The sequence below is a fragment of the Schistocerca gregaria genome, chromosome X, assembly GCF_023897955.1.
Source record: "Schistocerca gregaria isolate iqSchGreg1 chromosome X, iqSchGreg1.2, whole genome shotgun sequence".
Lineage (NCBI taxonomy): Eukaryota > Metazoa > Arthropoda > Insecta > Orthoptera > Acrididae > Schistocerca > Schistocerca gregaria.
Window position 1 is genome coordinate 818,235,466 of NC_064931.1, and position 22,178 is coordinate 818,257,643.

Here is a 22,178-nt window from a genome sequence, read left to right on the forward strand (position 1 = left end):
TTTATTGGAGAATTTTAGAACTGTGTGGTTTATCTATAAAGGAGACCTCAAGTCGAACACTAGTGCGACCTATTCATGAGTACTGCTCGAGCATTTGGGAATCGTTCCAGGTCTGATTAAAGGAAGACATCGAAGAAATTCATAAACGGGCTGCTAAATTTGTTACGGAGATACTTCGGTAACGCAAATGGGAATACCTGGAGGGAAGGCGACGTTCTTTTCGAGGAACGCTAGTGAGAAAATTTATGGAACAGGTATTTGAGGCTCACTGCAGAACGATCCTACTGCTGCCAAGGAACGTTTCGCATAAGGACCACAGACGTAAGATACGAGAAATTAAAGCTCGTACAGAGACATATAGACAGTGGTTTTTCCCTCACTCAATTTCAGTGTGGAACAGGAGAGAAATCACTCGTAGTTATACGGGGAAACCTCTGCCACGCAGATCCTGTACAGGATCGACGCTCGATGGAGGGATTGTCAGTTGACCATAAACATAAAAACGTAAAATGTTAGCACACAAATAGGAGGAAAGCTCATAGCTGTTCGGGTGGCGATCAATCGCCAGAAACAGGAACATCTATAACTCTTCTAGGAGTATGCGATTTCAGGTGGATCAGTCACATGAAAGTAACAGTAGCAGAAGCAAATGCCAGATCCCAACCTATTGTAAGAACCCTGAAATCACCCCCAAATGAGCGTTCGAAACTTTCGTTCGATGAGTTTTCGAATTTCGTTCATCAGTCTGTTATCCTTACCATGTTCAATTAATCGAGGAGATAGCGAAGATCCGGAGTGTTTGTTCACGCACTCTTTTAGTTAGCGTGAGAGGGCGGCGCCCATCAATCTCCCATGGAAGGCGCTAATGACGGGCTACGTGAACCACGGAGAGACTTAGTGTAAAAATTCCAAGAGCGTGCATCGCAAGAAGTCTCAGGCAATACGCCACCTCATCGCACGTCCAGGTCGCGAAACAACACCGATAAAAATTAGGGAACTTTGACCTAAAACGGAGGTTTCATTCATCTCGCGGACAACCCACAAATGAAATGGAAAAGTAAAGGGGAAATGATATTCGCGCTCTCCATATACCGTAATGTTACTTACGGTTACAAACTACTTGCAATGAAGGTATCTGATTAAAATACCTCCTAGCTGGCCATTTCACAACTGTGCTAAACTGTTTGTAACTTATATAAGGACTTGGTATTGCGGCTAACAGCAACAAAAATCTCATGCAGTGAAGAGTTTTTCGAAAATTTTTTTCGCTTGCTTGTGAACATAATTAATAAAATACTGAAAATTGGGTTAAAAATGATCCCGACAATTGCGTGGCGGGAACAGTTCACTATTAGTAGATCGGAGAAGTGTGCGGAACTTCAGGTTCCGGTCGGAGAAAACAATGTTCAGTGCAGCGATTCTTGATGAACTTTTAAACTACCTGGACTGCAAATTGGAGACGCGACACTGAATTAAAAACTCGGCGAGGGATTTTTGTCAATTCTTTCCCCATGGATTATTATGGTTATGTATTTAAGGAACACAAAATAACAGGTCGAAAGGCACGTTAAGCTATGTTAGCCGTTGCTCATGAGCAGCAGAAAGTCCTTTCTAAAAGGCATGTGAGGGATTCTAGTCCTGATGGTGGCTGCACTAATGAGATGTCAGACGCTGAAGAGCACCTGCGAGTTTGGTAAGTTGTGCGGAGCAGAACAGACAGACCTGTAGAAATCATGATGCGTTGCTGGGTCGAGCTGCCGGATATTTGCAAACGGCATTTAGAGCCATTGAATCTGCTAGCATATAACGACAACGAAGTAATAGCTGATTTGAGAAGAGCAGCGGGTATGCTAAAGGGTTAAGGTGTTCGGATTTCCCGAATGAGTTGCCGGTTGAATGCTGGATAATAGTGGGGTTTCCCAAAAGATGGATGTGATGTCAGTACGTTGGTGCATTATGGCATTACCATACTAATATCAGTGAGGACCTGAGCAACTAATACCATTATAGCTTATCTTTGGAAGGGAAGAGAAGACCCTTTTCCATGGCCAGCCCAATCGCCGGATCTCACTCCTACGAATTTTTTTTCATATGGAGTATCATGAATTCGCAGCTGTATGAAACCACAGTAGAAACTGCAAGGTCCACATATACCTGCCACATTTTACAATAAACAGAGATGTTTCAAAGGTTGCACCGTCAATGTTATGAGCCCAGCGGTCGATGGGTTGAACAACTGATAAGAACTTAAATTATTATACGGGGTGTATCAAAAAGGATGGTGCAAACTTACATGGCTGAAAGTGCACGATAAGAGAAGCACAAATGTCACGTAAACATGGACTCTAAAACGCATACCTTAAGAGCTATGAGATATTCTTGATTTTCAATATTATGAAACAAATCTCTTCTACTGCAAGCTCTTTGCTTTCCATATTTTGGGAAGTGGTAGTATGAAACAAAACAAGAAAAAATATCCAGTAAACATGTGCTCTAAAATGCATACCTTAACAGCTATGAGCACCTGTTCATCTTCGGCACTTTGGAACACAACTCTTCTACTGAACAAGTGCTCATAACTTTTAAGGTATGCATTTTAGAGCACATGTTTACTGAAGATTTTTTTCTTGTTTTGGTCCATACTGCCACTTCCCAAAATATGGAAACCAAAGAGCTTTCACAATATTGAAAATCAAGAATATGTCATAGCTCTAAAGGTATGTGTTTTAGAGCCCATGTTTACCTGATATTTGTGCTTCCACTATCGTGAACTTTCAGCCGTGTAAGTTTGCGCCATCCTTTTTGATACACCCCGTATAATGCGAAAGTTACTTTTATCAATCACTGTTATATCCTTGTGACAATGTACTATGCTTCTGAACTCATTTGGTCATGGAAACTTGTTTTTATAGGCTGACAACGAGTTATTTAGCTTATCATTCATTTCTGTAATTTACTTTAATAATTGCACTTCATCTGCATGTGAAGTTTTCTGGTGCTGTCGTTACACACTCGGTCTCGCCTCGTCAGCGTGTATATGTCAACGTAATTGTTGGAAATTCTCTGAATATATATTAAATATTAAAATAAATGAACAGCAATCTTCGAAAATGCTTATACACAAAACAGTATTCACTGATAACCGATCAGTCGTTATATTTGTATATAACTTGCTTGTGTCGTTAAGGCACGCCGGAAATTTAGTGGCATTTCAACTTACACTTGCGAATGGCTATAAAACCGAAATTTGCTGTTTAATTGCAGAACTTTCTTTCTAAACGGTTGTATATGTAACAGGAATGCCGTGAGTCCTCGGTTATACTTGCGAACTCGTGTACTGGCTCTGCTTTCTTAGAGAGTCGAGTCCAAATGGCCGGCCGGTGTGGTCGAGCGGTTCTAGGCGCTTCAGTCCGGAACCGCGCTGCTGCTACAGTCCCAGGTTCGAATCGTGCATCGGGCATGGATGTGTGTGACGTCCTTCGGTTAGTTAGGTTGTAAGTTGGCTGTTTAGGTTTTTATGTTGGGAACGCAACGTAGCGTTCTGTATGAAAATCACTGACTATGCTGTGTGCAGTCTGAGGCTAGTTTGCATTGGCGGAATATTTGCTATTGTATTGTTGGGGAGTTGGAGGTGAGCGGTGAGCAGTGGTGGATGTGGGGAGAGAGATGACAAAATTTTGGGAGCGGACGATCTGGACGTGTATCCATCAGAAAGAGTAAATTTGTAATACTGGATATCATGGTTCAAATGCCTCTGAGCACTATGGGACTTAACTTCTGAGGTCATCAGTCCCATAGAACTTAGAACCACTTAAACCTAACTAACCTAAGGACATCACATACAGCCATGCCCGAGGCAGGATTCGAACCTGCGACCGTAGCGGCGCACGGTTCCAGACTGTAGCGCCTAGAATCGCGGCCGGCGGATACCACGAACTGATATATATATATATATATATATATATATATATATATATATATATATATATATATATATGATGACTTTTGAACATTTTTAATGTAAATACATTGTTTGTTCTCTATAAAAATCTTACATTTGCTAACTATGTCTATCAGTAGTTAGTGCCTTCAGTAGTTAGAATCTGTTATTTAGCTGGCAGTGTTGGCGCTCGCTGTATTGCAGTAGTTCGAGTAACGAAGATTTTTGTGAGGTAAGTGATTCATGATAGGTATAGGTTATTGTTAGTCAGGGCCATTCTTTTGTAGGGATTATTGAAAGTCAGATTGCGTTGCGCTAAAAATATTGTGTGTCAGTTTAGTGTTGATCAGAATAAGTAAAGAGAGAAATGTCTGAGTACGTTCAGTTTTGCTCAGCTGTTTGAAAATCAAATAACGTAGAGGTTTTCCAGCACTGTCATACATAAATTTTTTTCTAAGGGTATGTTTCAAGGTTTAAGTAGTTCTAAGTCTAGGTGACTGATGACCTCAGATTTTAAGTCCCATGGTGCTCAGAGCCATTTGAACCATTTTTGAACAACACTAAACACGATCAAACTATTGCACTCAGGTGGCCGTTCAACCTGACACAGATAATCTGTATTACTGACAAGGGGACCATCAGACCTGTTAATCACGAATTTTGATGAGTCTCACGTATGCTGTAAAGAGACCTGTGCTAAGTACCTGCTTAACGGCTTTTCATGCGACGGCCCTTAGCTTCCGAGTAAATCGATGTTGAATTTTATGTGTACCTCCCATAACTGTATGTTTAGACAGGTTTCAGTTAAGTGAGCGTAGCGCAGCGGCTAAATTTTACGGCCACCATGGTTGAGGTACGGGTTCAAGTTTCGCCCGTGTACTTTTTTCCAGTTTCATCGTGCAGAATAAGCTCACCGAACAAAAAAATTTGCCATCCCAGTGTGCACGCGCAGATTAATAGTTAAGCTTTTACAGATGGCGCGGCGATCATGTTACGTACTCAGCCACGCACGCAGTCTCTCTACATGAGCTTAAGGCAATACCGATCAGTGAAACATTATGTTTCAATCGGATATTGTACGTGAACGTGATTAAATGTGAGGACGTGGCAAAAAGGGGCAATCGTGTTCGGCAGTGCCCATGGCCGTATGGTAAGTTCCTGGATTTGTTGGTGTTTCACGGCAGACATGTGGTCTGGGAAAGATCCTCAAGCCGGCCGCTGTGGCCGAGCGGTTCTAGGCGCTTCAGTCCTGCTACGGTCGCAGGTTCGAATCCTGCCTGTGGCATGGATGTGTGTGATTTCCTTAGGTTAGTTAGGTTTAAGTGGTTCTAAGTCTAGGGGACTAATGACCTCAGCTATTAAGTCCCATAGTGCTTAGAGCCATTTGTACCAATTACAAGATCCTCATGAGGCGTAGCGCCTTTGCATCGCTCCTGTCAGTTGTTAGGATGATATCGTTATAGGCATGAGTCATCGACAGATGTCACCAGCTGACATGGACCTGAGGTACAGAGCTGCACGTAGTTGTACTAGTAGGCGGCAGAGGTCAGCAGTTGACGGACAGTGCTAGCAGTCGTAGTCAAAACAATGTTGCAAAGTTATGTTTGATTAATATTTAATGTATTTGCATAATTGTAATTGTTTTATATGTGTAGTAATTAGCAGTGTGAGTGTTGTATGAGAGAGGAAGAACAGAAGTAAATGAAAATTGTTTTCTTTATTCACGAAGTACCAGTTAAACTATACAGGGGATTTATTATAATTAAATGTGCAGTCAGTTTATGGTACTAATAAATCGTGAGTAATACAAAAATTAATCGGTAATTTCAGAAGGAGTATTTTTATATTTGATACTTTTCTAAATTTATTTATTTAGCAATTGGCATAGAAAGAAATGTTTTACTATGATTGGTCATTGAAGTAAAGCGCGGGTTAGCGCGGGATAATACTGCAACCTGATTTGCTGTTTGTGATATCAGCCAATCAGAAAAATGCTGGCTCGCGCCAATCTATGCTGGGAACAAAGCCTTTGGTGTGATCTAGGGGGGTCGGGGGCTGAGGGCTCGAACTAGTAACATCTCATTGAAAGCAGCTCCGACGAAAGTACTGTAAAATCGCGGGAAAATGCTAATTACGAGTTCGCGAAGTAGTACAAAGTGTATTTAAGTGAACGGTATAGTGGAAGTCGTGTGGAATTTTGGACGGAATATCAAAATTATTGCTTTTGACTGTCAGTTAAAAACGCGTGGCGTGTTGTGCGATCTAAGACTGGAACAGGTATTACGTGTAGAGCAGAGTGCACAACATTGAGCGAGCATTTTCATAACTAAACGATCCGGTGAACTCTATTAACTTCGGTAACGGGTGTAAATACCATAAACTGGCTACGTGTGTGATTGTGGTCTGCGTGTGAACTTTACATTGTGTTGCCACTTAGTACGGACTTGACAGTATTAACCGTGATCTTTATCGTAAAAATACACTTGAAAATTTACGTTGCCAAGTTAAAAATTTTATTTCAGTAGCTAGCCACATCCCGTTTACCGGACAATTCTATGTATGCTGCGACCTGCAGTAGACAGTAGTGGTCTAGTATTTTCTACTACAGCTTTTAGCTAGACAAATGAACATTGCTGGACACTGGTAGGGCGGTAAAAAAGCAACGTGCCTTGCCGCACTCCCTGAGAGGGAGCGGAGGCTTTTCACAGCTTGTGAATCAGAATCGCTTTCAGACCCGACAGGAGTTGCTGCAGGGTTCGAATTAAGGTCCATGCCAACCTGTTAGGGAGAACTCATTGTGACGGGACCTGCATGCAATGAAGGTCTGGAGTCGGTCACCTTACAAGAGGCCACTGCTCACGCAGGCACATAAGGACGATAACAGCAGTGTTCACTGAGCTGGAGTAATACGCATCTGGTTTTCTGGACAGTCGCACACCCTATTACATCTCGACTGGCCTGCAAAATCACCTATTTGACCCCCATAGAACATTTGTGGGACAAGTTGGAACAGCAGGTAAAACGCCCACTTCAGTATCTCACAAATTTGGTAGAAATGCGCGATCAAATCCTTAGCGAGTGGTTTAAAAGGTTATCAAGTCCAGGGACGGAATGACACAGTACTAAATGATCCTCTAAAAGTGACTAAATTTTTGTCTGGTGAGCTTATCATTAAGTTGTATATGTCATGTAAAATTATTCAAATTATGTCTGAAGAAGAAGACACTGTAGAAGATCTACAGTGATGTAGATGTATTTGCAGAGATGTAGATTATTGGTGACACACGAAAATTTGTGATGGACCAGAACTCAAGCCCGAATTTGCCACTTCAGCTATCCGTGTGCGCCTCCTGGACCGATTCAAACCTCCATATGTCGTCTTGTCCACCTCCTGTACTCGCACATTTGCTGTAATTCCCGCATGGAGAAAGGCTTTTATTGCGATTCGCGGCCGGTCTAAAAATGTAACATAATTTACGGGCCGGCCGCGGTGGTCTAGCGGTTCTAGGCGCTCAGTCCGGAACCGCGCGACTGCTACGGTCGCAGGTTCGAATCCTGCCTCGGGCATGGTTGTGTGTGATGTCCTTAGGTTAGTTAGGTTTAAGTAGTTTTTAGTTCTATGGGACTGATGACCACAGATGTTATGTCCCATAGTGCTCAGAGCCATTTGAACCATAATTTACGGTGTGTGTATTTACAATGGCTGTATACCTGGTGTAGAAGTATGAAACCGGAATTTGGTTGCAATAATTACACGTCTGTTGTTTCAAATTGATAAACGATATTTTGTTCAGAATAATCTCCACTGCTATTTATACATTTCTCCTACCTCTCCGGCAGGCTATGCATGCCACGCCAAAAATCAGTTCTTCTTTCGAAGCGAACCTGTCAGCGAGCCATTTTAGTACATTTTCATACGAATTGAAGCGTTGTTCAGCGACAGCGTGTGCCAGTGGATGCTAACAGATGAGAATAGGACGGAACAAAGTCTGTAGAATAAACTGCATGCCCTAGTATTTCCCAGCTGAGCGCCTCGATCGTTTCCCTAATACTTTTTGCTGTGTGTGATGGGGTGTTATCATGGAGCAATATGACTTTCTGTGGCATTTTTCTATATTCCGGTCATTTTCCCCGTAATTCTCGATCATTTGCTGTTGGCAGCGATCAGTGTTAACGGCTTCACCAGGTTTTAGCAGCTCACAATAGATGACACCCTAGCGATCCCACCAAAAGTAGAGCATTGTTTTCTTGTCAAAGCGATTCGCTCTTGCAGTGGATGTCGATGGTTTGTCTGGATTCACCCATGATTTACGACGCTTAGGATTCTCAAAATATATCCATTTTTCATCACCTGTCACTATTCGATGGAGAAACGACTTTCTTTTGTATCTGGCGAGCAGCATTTCACAAGTTCTCTTTCGAATTGCTTGCTGTCTTTCACTCAGTTTATGCGGAACCCATTTTCCCACTTTCTGTATCTTTCCCATAGCTTTCAACCGAAGAGAAACGGTTTTCTGCGTCACACTCAATTGTTACGCGAATTATTATTGAGTCTGGGTATCATCTTCATCCCATAAGGCCTGCAATTCGTATTCTTCGAACTTTTTCGCGTGTTTCCCGCGCTCGTCGTTTCTCACGTCAAAATCAACACTTCTTAGTTTTTTGAATCACTCGAAATACTATGTTTTTCAAGAGCATGTTCGCCGAAAGCCGAGAAGTATTCGATGGGATTATGCAGCAGTTTTATTCAAATGATAACAGAAAACCAATGCTGTCTGCAAATCATAATTCGTAGGCACAAAACTCGATATGTTTACGGGTTTGAAACAGATATCGAGGTATGGTACTAGGGTTTGTGTGTTGACATTCGTCGTCAGCCGTTACAGGAAGCAGATGGCGATGCAGATGCGGTCTCGCGGACCCTACACTGACGGCTAGCACCGTCTATAGGGAAGTTCCGGTTTCATACTTCTGCACCTTTTAGTACTATGAAACATACTTGACACATGCATGCATGTGTTTTCCTTCAGGCAGCATAACTGACGGCGCGCAAATATCTGGATTTTATTCTTCCAATATTTGAAAATGAGAGCACTTTGCGACTCCCAACAAGCCTTACACATAAATTCAAACCTTTATAAACCTCTTTCCTGCTGACAACTTCCACAGAACTATGAAAGGAAAACAGACATCGCTTACTACATTCCACTGTTCATGCAGTACCATTTCAGCAGCAGACATGACGATTTAATTTATTTCTTCTTGACTTCTGGCTCTATTCGTAACATATTTCCAGACACTATCCACATATACTGCTGAATCCATCTGCAATATTACAACATTGCAAGACTTTTAGTTCACGAGATGTGACGTCACAAACTTTTGATGCGTGAAAAACTAGCTTTTGCTTAAAATGGAGGTCAAACTACCCAGACTATATTCGTCCAGTATTTAATAATGAGAGGACTTAGCTATTTCCGACAAGCGTTAAGAGTAATTTCACACCTTTCCTAAACTTTTCTCGCTTACATGCATAACGTCAAATATTTAACTCATTTGTAAAGTGATCAGAGTCTGCAGCTGTTCTATACACGGGAGTTAGATTCTTTAAGCAATCGGAAGTTTACTGATTGCAACTCTAATCATTTACATACACGTCGATGGTGTGTAGATGTACGAAGTTACACAAACATCTGACCATGTCTTCTGTGCCCTCCACTTTTCTTGTCAGGCAGTGTATATCCCTTTTGTGGAAAATTTTAAGACAGATACGGTGTGTTCAGTTTTTGTTACTATTAGTTACAGTACTTACACATGCACGAGTCAATGTGAACGGAAACGAGAAGGAGTAGGTTTTTAACTGAGCTGGTAGCTTAGGCATTTTGAAGTTTTACACGTTTTAATCAGTATCGTCCCTGACAATTTTAGCAAGGGTGCTTACAAACTTAGTGTGGAACACCTTAAATATACAAACAACAACAGTGTGTGCTCGTCACGAAGTGTAACTTTTTAGTGCGAATGGCAACAATTTATGCTTTTACAATGTGATACTGTGCTGATATTTTGAGCACATAATTGCAGAAGTAATAATGAAGATACTCTATATAAGGTGACAATGGTGCGATAATTTGAGCAATACACTGATGAGCCAAAACATTGTGACAGCCTGCTCAGTAGCTTGTTGGTCCGTTTTGGGAACGAAATATAGCACTGATTCTGCATATCAAGAACCCGACAGTTGGTGATAGGTTTTTGGAGGTATATGGCATTAGATGTCTACCATAGGTCATGTTATTCACATAATTAACGGGCCACCGACTTACGTACTTGGTGCTGGCACGCAGATGAGTTCCATGGGATTTACACCAGGTGAATTTAGTCGCAGAGACGCCAACGGGAGTTCACCATAATGCTCCTGAAACCACTGTAGCACGGTTCTGGCTTCGAGACACGGATAATTAGACTACTGAAAGACGACATGGCCGTCAGCAAAGACACCAAGCATGAAGTGATGAAGATGGTTCGCAGCTGTCAGAGTGTCTTCGGTTACTACCACAGGTCCCATGCGAGTGAAAGAGAAGCATAATACTGCTCCCAGCAGCCTGCGCCCAAGGCGCGCTGCACGTTTCTAGCCGCCGTTTACCACGAAGAGCCTTCTCAGCTCGTCAACATGTACGGGTTCTGAACAATGTACGATGAACAGTGTGCTCCGTAACACTTGTGCGTGCACCAACACTGTGCTCTTTAAGCAAAGATGCCACAGATCACTATCTATCTTGCTTTACAGGGCAGAAAAGCCTCGAAACCCCACGTTCTGTGAAGAGTCGTGGACGTTCAGCTGCTTAGTCCCTAGTCGTAGTTTCACTGTCCTACCTCTTCTCGTAGATGCTCACTGCAGTAGCACGTGACATTCGACCAGCTACCCCGTTTTAGAGATACTCGTTCATAGGCTCTGCGTAATAATAATTTGCCCTTTGTTAAAGCCGCTTATCTCAATGGATATGCTCGTTTGCAGCCCATATCTTCGCTAGGGTGATACCCCGTCCGTGTATGCTCCGCCTACATACTTCTGTTACCGTGCCACCAGGCGGCATCCAACGTCGCGGTGGGCACTGATTATAATGTTTTGGCTTTTGAGCGAACATGATCGGCGAAACGACATTAGTAAATCCATCAGTTTTCTAAATATATATGTAACTGCAAGCAGTCTTTATCAGGGTGCGCTACCTCGAAATTAGCGGTAGAGTGATGCTGTGGAGCCGGTTTTCTTGATTTTATAGGACCATAAATTTTGGTCGATGGCAGATTAGACGCAACTGTTTGCTAATGCATTTTAGCTTGCAGCACGTGTCTCACGCGACGTGGATCATTTTTTATAAGCATGTGAATATTTCTACCCACAGTCAAGTTGGAATGGCTAACGATTACTCTGAAAAATTTATGCGTGATATAGGGATCTACTGGAGCATCGTTTGTATTCTAAATCAGTTTGTATAAAAACAGCACCATTAGTTTATAACATTATAGGACGAATGAAAACAAATTCCGTCTTAATTCTAGCGGAGCTGAACAGGGAGACCTTTCCAGAAATTTAAATTTTGTAACAGCAGAAATGTAGTCGAATTAAATCGGGTGATGCTGAGGGAATTAGATTAGGAAATGAGACACCTAAAGTAGTAAAGGACTTTTGCTATTTGGGGAGCAAAATAACTGACGATGGTCGAAGTAGAGAGGATACAAAATGCAGGCTGTGCAATGACAAGGAAAGCGTTTCTGAAGAAGACAAATTTGTTAACATCGAGTATAGATTTAAGTGTCAGGAAGTCGTTTCTGAAAGTATTTGTATGGAGTGTAGCCATGTATGGAAGTGAAACATGGACGATAAATAGTTTGGACAAGAAGAGAATAGAATCTTTCGAAATGTGGTACTACAGAAGAATGTTGAAGATCAGATGGGTAGATCACATAACTAATGAGGTGGTATTGAATAGAATTGGGGAGGAGTTTGTGGCATAACTAGACTAGAAGAAGGGATCAGTTGGTAGGGCATATTCTGAGGCATGAAGGGATCACCAGTTTAGTATTGGAGGGCAGCGTGGAGGGTAAACATCGTAGAGGGAGACCAAGAGATGAATACACTAAGCAGATTCAGAAGGATGTAGGTTGCAGTAGGTACTGGGAGATGAAGAAGCTTGCTCAGGAGAGAATAGCATGGAGAGCTGCATCAAACCCGTCTCAGGACAGAAGACCACAACAACAACAACAGCAGAAAAATGAGAATCTATACAATATTAGTTAAGAGAGGCCTTTTGGCAGCGATTGTCATTGGATGCTCGGAGTCTTTTGGTCATATAATGTAGTTGCAGATATGAGCCTCAGATTCGAAGATGATTGACAAACATTAAACAGCAAGTGGCGGCGTACTCACCCGTGAGCTGATGATCTCTGCGCCTTGCAGCACGGAGTCCGCCAGCGTGGTGCAGAGGTCGCTATACACATCTTCCAGTTCCTGTAATCACAAGGAGATAGCGTCATAAGCCCATCCTTCCATATTATTAATGGATTAGCAACACAAAAACGATTTAACATTCAAGAAACTCATGCCACATCATTATTACATGCACATATGAGCACAGATGTTCATTCGAATGTCCTACGTACACATTTTGCGCATGCTCGGTACCAAGTACAATCCAGTTCACGGTAGAGTTAGAGAAATACTTAACTGTATTCATTTAGAATTTACGAGGGAACGGTCAAGGCTTATTTTAGACATTTTTCACAAACCTACAACTTCTGATGTCGTAATTAGTGATGACCCTTGTCACACGTCCGCACATAAACGTTCATATTTCTTGTCAGTGTTTAACGGACAATCTAGACCAGATCTTAGTAGTGAGAATTCGAACAGAGAAATAGATCCAGTATTGCAAGTTGGTTTGGCTAACGATAACTCTGAAAAACTTATGCTTTATACAGGAAAGCTTTTAGGAAGCAAATGTCTCGTCCTGTATTAGCAAGCGAAAAAGAGAAATATGCCTCCAATACTTTTCGGACCCGTATTCGAAAAAATTGCACACGCATTTAAAACGACAATGGTGCAAACCGACCGGCCGTGGTGGCCGAGCGATTCTAGGCGCTACAGTCTGGAACCGCGCGACCGCTACGGCCGCAGGTTTAAATCCTGCCTCGGGCATGGACGTGTGTGATCTCAGAAGTTAAGTCCCATAAGTGCTCAGAGCCATTTGAACCATTTTTTGGTACAAATTGACTTTCGAAGCCGGAAAATACTTGGGTTGTTTTTGCGTAATTCCCTGGATGGGGAAATGGGCAAGAACCAGAAGCCTGGGGTGTAAAGAATTAGATGTGCATCTTGTGATTGTATTTATGAAAGACAAACCTGTAGAGATTTTGCTACCAGATTCAGGGAACACACATTAAAAAATAATACGGTCACTGGCCGCCATCTGCTAAAAGTAGGGCATCCCATTCTTCCGACTGAGAGAGGAATGAATATCCTCCACGATAAAATTAAAGGGCGTAAACTGGATATTCTGGAATAGATAGATATCTATAAGCACCAATCATATAATCCGATTACAATGCTAAATGAAAAGCTGCTCCTCAATCGCCAATGTTTTTTTTTTATATTTTCAACAACATATTGGCTAAGTAATTTTTAGTACGCCACATCCCTATTGCACACGCATTTAAAACGGCAATGGCACAAATTCACTTTCGAAGCCAGAAAAAGCTTGGGTTGGTTTAGCGTAATTCTCTGTATGGGGAGTTAGGCAAGAACCATAAGCCTGGGGTTTGCTTTCTTCTTGTTCCAATTTGTTTTAAATTTGACTATTTCTGCATGTTCCTAGATGCCATGTCCCTCCGATTATCTGGCGTACAACTTTATTTTAGTGATTTTTATACTTTATATCTGTTAGTCTCTGTGCAGAACACCATTAGGACACAAAAAGAGGTGTAATAATTAAATTTCAGTTTTAGTAATTCAGTGCCACACTTTTTTATATAATGTCATATGTTCATGATTATTTTGTATATGCCTGTACATTTTAAAAAATCATTTGAGGTTTACACCTGCTACACTAGCGCTCATTGACCAACAGTAATTCTGTACTTATTTTCTTATGCTGTAGTGTGGATCATTAGTAACAACTTTTGTCATTATGCAGCTTTCAAAATTTTTCCTATTTTACTTTTATAAAATCGTCCCATGATCTTTATGTCTGCTATATTGGCGCTTATAAGGCACAAATTAATTATGTATGTACTTTATAGTGTCGTTTGCATCTTTCTGGTTACATGACTATGTATTTTTAAAAAATTTACACACAAGTATTCGTTTGTCACTGGACGGTGTGCAGCGCCAGTAAGGGCACACTACTGTCGCCTACCGGTAGAATTTTTTCCCGTGGTGATCTCATCACTGTGGAACTTCCTGTCTGCCTCTGATAGTTATGTAAGAAAAAAATAACTTCAGCTCATCTTTACAACTCAATGTATCTGGCAAGTGCCTTCTACTTCGCCTTCGTAGTTCGCCGTGCTCGGATAGCGCAATTTGCAGAGCACTTGCTCGCGAAAGGCAAAGGTCCCAGGTTCGAGTGCCTGTACAGCACACAGTTATAAACTGCCAAGAAGTTCCAAATCATTACGTACTCCGCTGCAGAATGCTAATTAATTGTGGAAACCTTCCCCTAGGCTGTGGCTAAGCCAATTATTTATAATATCTCTTCTCTCAGGAGTGCTAGGCCTACAAGATATCCGTGAGAACATCAGTGAGATTTAGTATGTAGGAGAAGAGGCACTGCCGGAAGTCAAACTGTGAAGTCTGTCGTCAGTCGTGGTTCGATAACCCCGTGAATACAGCTTTTATGTGCGGAAGGCAGAAGTCCCGGTTCGGCAGGATCTGCCAGGGACTTTCAAAGAGGAAATTTTCTGAGGGGAAAGTCATTCTTTGCAGTGATCTGTTGATCGGAAATATTCTGAGGCGTCAAGATATCGCCAGTTTTGCAATGGAGGGAATTTCAAGATGTAAAAATTGTGGAGGGAGGCCATGGCTTGGATGCAATAATCCGCTTCAAAATGATGTAGGTTGCAATAGTTATACAGAAATCAAGACACACAGGATCGAATAGCGTGGAGAGCACTCGTTAAAGGTACTCAGAGCTGGCTAAAGCCGGAGATAAGTTTAACGGAAATTTTTACAAAGGACATGACGTTGTCCAGAAAGGATAGATTAAATAAAGTTGGTGTTGTCGTGTTTGTTGCTGTTAGAAGTTGTCTGTATTGTGGCGAAAAAAGTACATAGTTCCTGTGAGTTAATATCGGTAGAGGTTATACTTGACAACCGGAATAAATTAAAAATTGGTTCCTTTCACCAACTTTCCTACTCAGATGATGCAAATGCTGACTAGTTCAAAGAAGTCTTGATTCTATGACTACAAAGCTTTTCCGGAGTAATAACCGATAATATTCTTTTCCGGTCTGCAGCCGGAACATGAAGTCAGCTTCACACAATTTTTCCGTAGTCCACCTGGTTGCCATTTTCAGGTAAGTAACCTGGTGCACCATTTCTCCAGAACTAATTCAGACTGCGAGCGGTTGCTCCTTTATACGCCCCGGAAAGCCAAGAAATCGTCGTAACTGTCCTCTAGCGCAAGTGAACATACAGCGCTCCAGTGGTGGAAGCTGACGAACTCGATAGATCTCTCTCAAAAACTATTCTGACGGCTGAACCGAAGACCTATGTTTTTTAATGTCTGGTAAAACAGGATTCAAAATCTTACTCATCCCTGCCTCTGTTTATAACATTGTCAGATAGTCGAATTACAATGAATTCTTTTGAAACACAACCCAGATGGCGAGACGCATTTGTGTCCCTTCATATAAGATTTTATTTCCCTTGGTAAGACAGTGCACTGCCACTGCAGATTTTTGAGATTGAAACAAACGTGTGCGGCGCTGGTACTCAATACATCGATCCTGAATGGTACGAATTGTTTGACCAACATAAGCTTTTCCACAATGACAGGATTTTGTACACACGTGATTTCCTCAACCCCAAGCCATCCTTTACTGAGTCAAGGTACACTAATCCGAGCTGGCGGACGAAAATCGCTTTTGATCGCATATCTTCTAAAATTCTTTCTATTTTTGAAAATATGCTGCCAGCAAAAGGTAGGAAAGCCGCCGATTTACATGTATCTTCTAATGGTTCCCCGGAAAGTCCAAACGGAAAGCAGGAGGTATTCGTTTGTCAGTACAGCCATTCTGCTTGAAGCCAACTTTAAAACGATTCAGCTTTTGTGCAAAGCTTTCTCCGTGTGAAATGGCATAGGCTTTTCGTGCCAACGTCCGCACGCCCCTGTACATTGGAACGATGGTTGACAACTCGATGCATGCAGGTAACGGTCTGATGGAGTGGGCTTTCAATGAACATTGAGAGCCAGTGGCCCATCGTCCTTTCTATAAACCAAGACATCCAGAAACGGAAGCTTTCCATTTCTTCCAACCTCCATCGCGAACGTGATACTGGGATAGACGCAATTAAAATTATCTAGGGAACAGTTAAGAACGTCTCTTCCATGTGACCACACCGGCCTTTCTATTACGTATCGCTTAGTTTTAACCATCTCTATTGACACACTATCATTTCGAGGCGTCTTTCCTTTCGTCATACGTTGAACAGTTTTACACATCTAATGTGGCATTACTTCTGGAATGTTTTTATTTTCGTTATTAACTGTCTGTGTGTTTTTTATACAAATATTCAAAGAGAAAAAAACCATCGACTACTTGCACCATTAATACGACGCCATCTATCATACAAATGGATGAAAATTAGTGTCTTCCCAACAACTTTTACTTCGTTTTCTTCAGTTTCATAAATGTCTAAAAATAATTTGTACCTATTTGTATCCATGACTAATCGTTACACAATTTGTTTATTTTCTACTGATGAGAAGCGCACAACACTGTTTTTCGTATACGGGCCAATAGTCTTCGCTTTTTCAAGAAATATTTCCTTTGGTGCGCCTGAACAGTTATGTAAATTTTTCTAAGGCCCCTGTATTTTTCCAAAGACCTCTGTGAGATTCATCCAATAAATTCTTGGTGTGGTTGACTTCCGTGATTTGTAAAATTTGAGAGCTGCTCATACAACAGTCAATAACGAAAAATCGCTGCTTCAACTACAATTGGTTATAAGAAAAAGTCTTTCGAAATCTCAAGTGCTCAACTCTTTCTGTAAGCTCCCCTCAGAATCTTTGTATAGTGTAAACTATCAATATTTCAAACTGTGTAGCTTGTATTTCCGAACGACACGTACAATCATACCATCAGCTCTATGTTCCCTTGGTGCTATATAAACTTTTCTCGTCCCACGTAGGGTGCGGTGAAGCTCGCCACAGTCACTTTATACAATCACTGCAGGGTGAGGAACTGGAGACCGCCACTTCCATTAATGAAAGATGTGTAAAACTTGTTTACATTTATGGTGTCCAGCGTCTATTGTCAGTTTCCAAGTGCCGCTCAGAACTTATCAGTGCTGCTTACATATCAGCATCCTACCTTGTACATGGCCGTCCTGTCTTCTCCTTAACAACTTGGTAACGTCATGGGACAATGACAGCGGGACTGTGTAAACCTCAGGACGCATAACCAGCGGTGGCAATAGTTCCGCAGAGGGGAGGGCTAAAACATGAAAGGCCGAGTGCCTATTCTAGCGTTGTCATGACCAATGATGTTCCCTTCCGAGAAAAGACACTCCTAAGTTTTCTGCAGAAATGTTCTAGTTAAACCACCTGAGAAAAAATCAACTACACATGTATTTTTGAGTACGCAGTTTGAGGGAAAAAATGAGATCATCGCCAAGAAATCAGCTTTTATTCCTTGTACCTTTCTAAACTGCCATCACAGTTAAAGAACTGAACAGGAAACTTCGACGTAGCAGAAGACAGTTTCCTGTTGCAGCTGCTTTAGAGTGGATTAAACCACGAGTGAACATTTTATTGTGATAACAGAACATCTGAGTCATGTTGATATGGTAGATCAAACTGACTTATAAGGGCACGCAAAGAACTTGTATCTACGGCGCATCATAGTAGAAATACAGAACTAAAGCTCTACAAATATTTTCGGTCCAAAAGACTGAAGAACATCTGTCTGATTAACAGTATATTTATTTCTAAACGTCATGATTCGTTATGCAGTCTCCACTTGGTACTCTGCTAATTCCATTTGTAATGAAATCCGATACGCGAATTTATTCCAAATAGCCGAAATCGTAAATGTTTATTATTCATTATTGGCTTCAGTTTAATTAAACAATCTACAGACGTATTTAGCGTTCATCAACTTAGTACCTCTTAGTAGTTCGTGCAATTATGAGCCGAGCGGCGTGGCTGAGTGGTTCTAGGCGCTACAGTCTGGAACCGCGCGACCGCTACGTCGCAGGTTCGAATCCTGCCTCGGGCATGGCTGTGTGTGATGTCCTTAGGTTAGTTAGGTTTAAGTAGTTCTACGTTCTAGGGGACTGATGACCTCAGAAGTTAAGTCCCATAGTGCTCAGAGCCATTTTGCCATGATGACAAACACATATGCAAATTGTCAGAAATACAATGTGTAAAGAAGAAGGCTTCTGGTGCAGAGTAAAAACAACAAGTCAAAGTGATGTGAAACAGGACAAAACAGACCTGCAGAGAAGAGAAGTGGGTATTCCATTTGGTACTTAGATGAGATTGTGGAAGAGAGCAAGAAGTGACAGTATAAAAGGAATCGCCTAGTTGAGGTGACAGACGGAGTAGCCAAATTCCAAAACTCCTAAAGACAGACGCAGCTGGGCGCGCATCAGATAGGTGAGCGGGACAGCGGTAGGCTGAACTCACGGTTGCATCGTTCGCTAGAAGGTGACGACTTGGTTTCGCCAGCGTAGGCCTGCGAGCTTGCACCGCAACGGCCAGGCCGCATCGTTTAAACGCTAGTCGTTAGTGTCATACAGAGTGTGCCTTTGACTCCCGCACTGGTTAAACTTTAAATATTTAAAAAACTGAGAGCGTCAGAAAAAAAGTTGAACTACGCCATTGGAAAGGTGGTAAAATTCTGGTCTTGATCGATGTGCCAGATGTACGCTATGTGTACAAAAAAAGTGAACCTGAAAACTTCCATTAAAACAGGAAAGCCTTTTTAAGAGCTGCTGCCATCTTGGTAAGGGGTAGTTCATTTTGAGAAGTGAAACAGGTCAGATCTATGCTCTGATGAGGAGCGTGTCGGTCGCCGCTTTAAAGTGTTAGAAATTTTTTGGCCGTCCGTTTTATGGTTTTTTAATATTTTCGCGCTACAACTCTGAACTTTGAGGTTTTCTGGCAACATATCCGCCTACTTGCATAATTTTTCGCCGTTAATTTGGATTGGACTTATATTTCGAGAGCAAGTGCTAAATTTTTAAATTTTCGTCTGCTAGCTAGTACTAGACTTACATTAGTGGAGCACGTTAGGCGAGGCATTTTTAACATTAAAACACAAACTGTGCACTTATAAATATTTCGATTGTTACTCCAGTACGACTTAGTGTCCAACACTAACATCATGTGCTGGTCTTAGCGATTTTTAGTAAAGCATTCGTTCTGTTGTGTTAGATCACGAACAACAAAGTTTAATAAAGTTTATTTACTTTAAAATAAAAATCAGTGATAATTGTGAATGTTATTTTTTTTACTATACACAATCTTTCTTGCAAATATTAAATTATTTTTTAGTCACTACGAACTTCTACTGGAAAATGTAACTGGCGTGTGATCGTCCTCCAGACTTAAGCGGAACCAAGTGAGTTTAAAAATCGATCACACATGATATCTTTAACTTACCAGGACTTCAGGTGATAATCGGTAAGCAATAAAATCGTAAAGTGAAAGTTTTTCCATGCAGAAGATTTTTCTGATGCGTTTAATGAAAAATTCTTTAAACCTATGTTTTTTTAACATCGTTGGGTAGTTCTTGTTGAGGGTATCGTTTTATGTAACCTCCACAAATGTATGAGATACGGGGAACATGTACATTTCATTCAAGAATACGTTTATGCTCCTCGGGCATGGATGTGTGTGATGTCCTTAGGTTAGTTAGGTTTAAGTAGTTCTAAGTTCTAGGGAACTGATGACCTTAGAAGTAAAGTCCCATAGTGCTCAGAGCCATTTCAACCATTTTTGAAAACGGAGATGTGTAAATGATAAAGAGTACACTTGTTGTGAAGAAACCGAGCTGTTTATTGCCTTGGTTGTACACATTACTTAACCAATGTATTGCTGTAGTAGATGCGTGAGTTTTATTTATGATTTCCAAGTCACGTAAACACAGGTACTCCAGCCGCAGAACCGACGCCCACCTGCGTACTTTATTTGTTGTTGCTTTAGCGTACAGTACACTGCCCACCAGTGTAGGCGTGCAACTGAGTAACTTAGTAATTGCAAGACGGTAGTACGCCATGTGAATACAATTTTTGTTGTGCGAAGGTGTATGATGTACACGAACGACGATAAGGTGGAAGTGCTGCTGAACTACGGAGAAAGTATGTTTGCAGGAAATAATTTAATAACTTGCTCTTTTATGTTCAGTACTGTTAGAGAACATTATGATTATTATGTTTTTATGTCTATCTTGGCCGGCCGCGGTTGTCTCGCGGTTCTAGGCGCGCAGTACGGAACCGTGCGATTGCTACGGTCGCAGGTTCGAATCCTGCCTCGGGCATGGTTGTGTGTGATGTCCTTAGGTTAGTTAGGTTTAAGTAGTTCTAAGTTCTAGGGGACTAATAACCACAGCAGTTGAGTCCCATAGTGCTCAGAGCCATTTGAACCATTTTTTTGTCTATCTTGTACTCTAATGTATATACCTGTACTGCAATTTGCTGTAGGCGGGCAAAATTCTGTTCACGCACAATTCCTGTACAGGAGACGATTCCCTGGCAAGCCATCGCCTTCTCGCTAGATGTTTGGTCGTCTCATTTCTCGTCTACGTGAAACGGGAAGTTTAAATGCAAGACCCCGAAATCGTTGACCAACCTGCTGAGGCCGCTGTGCTCGCTAATGTAACCGTGAATCCTCAAGTCAGCACACGACGAATTCAACATGAAGTTAGTTTCTTGAAAAGAAGTGCACACCACATTCACGTCATAAAGTCCATCCTTAGAATGTTCATTTACAGCTTGAATTCATGGAAATGAGTTCAACAACAGGGTTCAATTTTGTCAATGAGTTCAGCAAAAGTTTCTGACTAATCCTCATTTCTTCTCTGATGTTTTTTGTCGTTTTTTTTGTTTTTTACCAGCTAGGCGTTATTCTCCAACAAAGGAATTGCCAATATGAGAAATATGCTTTATCGGTCCATCAACAATCCACGATGGCTCCGACTGGTACAGCATCAACGTCCATGGAACATTAATGTTTGTTGCGGAATTATTGGAGATACCATTGTCTAACCTTTCTTTCTAAATATCAACCAAACTGGTAGTCAGTATGCCCGACTTTAAGGCACGCTCTTTCCGTTCTCTTGGACGCCGTACCTCTGAATCAGAGGGCGGTCGCCTGGTATCAGCAGGATCGATGTCCTGCGAATAACGCCTTACGGGCATGACGAATTCTGGGCTGTAAATACCCTGGTAGGTGGGTTGGACGTGGTGGGCCAGTTAGTTGGCCTGCCCGCTCTCCGGAGCTCACAGCTCTGGATTTTTTCTGTGCGGAGCAGTCAAGGATTCTGTCTAGCAAAATGTTTCGACAATACCAGAGGACATGCAGCAACGCTTTCTTCATGCTTGTTCAACCCTCACAAACTAGCAGCACGATGTAGGGCGTCCTTCATCCACAGAGTGACCTTATGTATGAATGCCAATGGTCACCATCTTGAGTGTGGGATATAAATGCTCTGTTTTTCATGTAGTGCTAGTATCACAATAAAAGTTGCTAGAAAGGGCTGAGTTACTTCTGCATTTTCATAAGTACTGTAATACGGTACTGTACAATAGCAAGAGCCAGTTACTATACAGTGCATTAGTGTTGCATTCAATGTTTATTGCTAATTTGTAAAATGTTCAAAGGCACCTTGAAGAGGTTAAATGATTTAGTTAACGAAATGCTCTGAAGTGATATTTATATTAGAGAAGTTTAGTATTATTTATCATTTCCATAGCTACTAGTTACGTGGATAAAATTGTGCAATATGATACATTTTTGAA

At 41.6% G+C, this 22,178-nt stretch overlaps 1 protein-coding gene across 7 annotated transcripts in view; it reads right to left on the reverse strand.

Annotated features, from left to right (window-relative positions):
- LOC126297890 (uncharacterized) overlaps positions 1–22,178 on the reverse strand; it is a 2,130,251-nt gene that overhangs the window by 575,780 nt on the left and 1,532,293 nt on the right. For all 7 annotated transcript variants that reach the window (XM_049989191.1, XM_049989197.1, XM_049989196.1 and 4 more), the window contains exon 6: positions 12,369–12,449. In XM_049989191.1, coding sequence (XP_049845148.1) covers positions 12,369–12,449 — 81 coding nt within the window. The remainder of the gene's footprint in view (positions 1–12,368; positions 12,450–22,178) is intronic.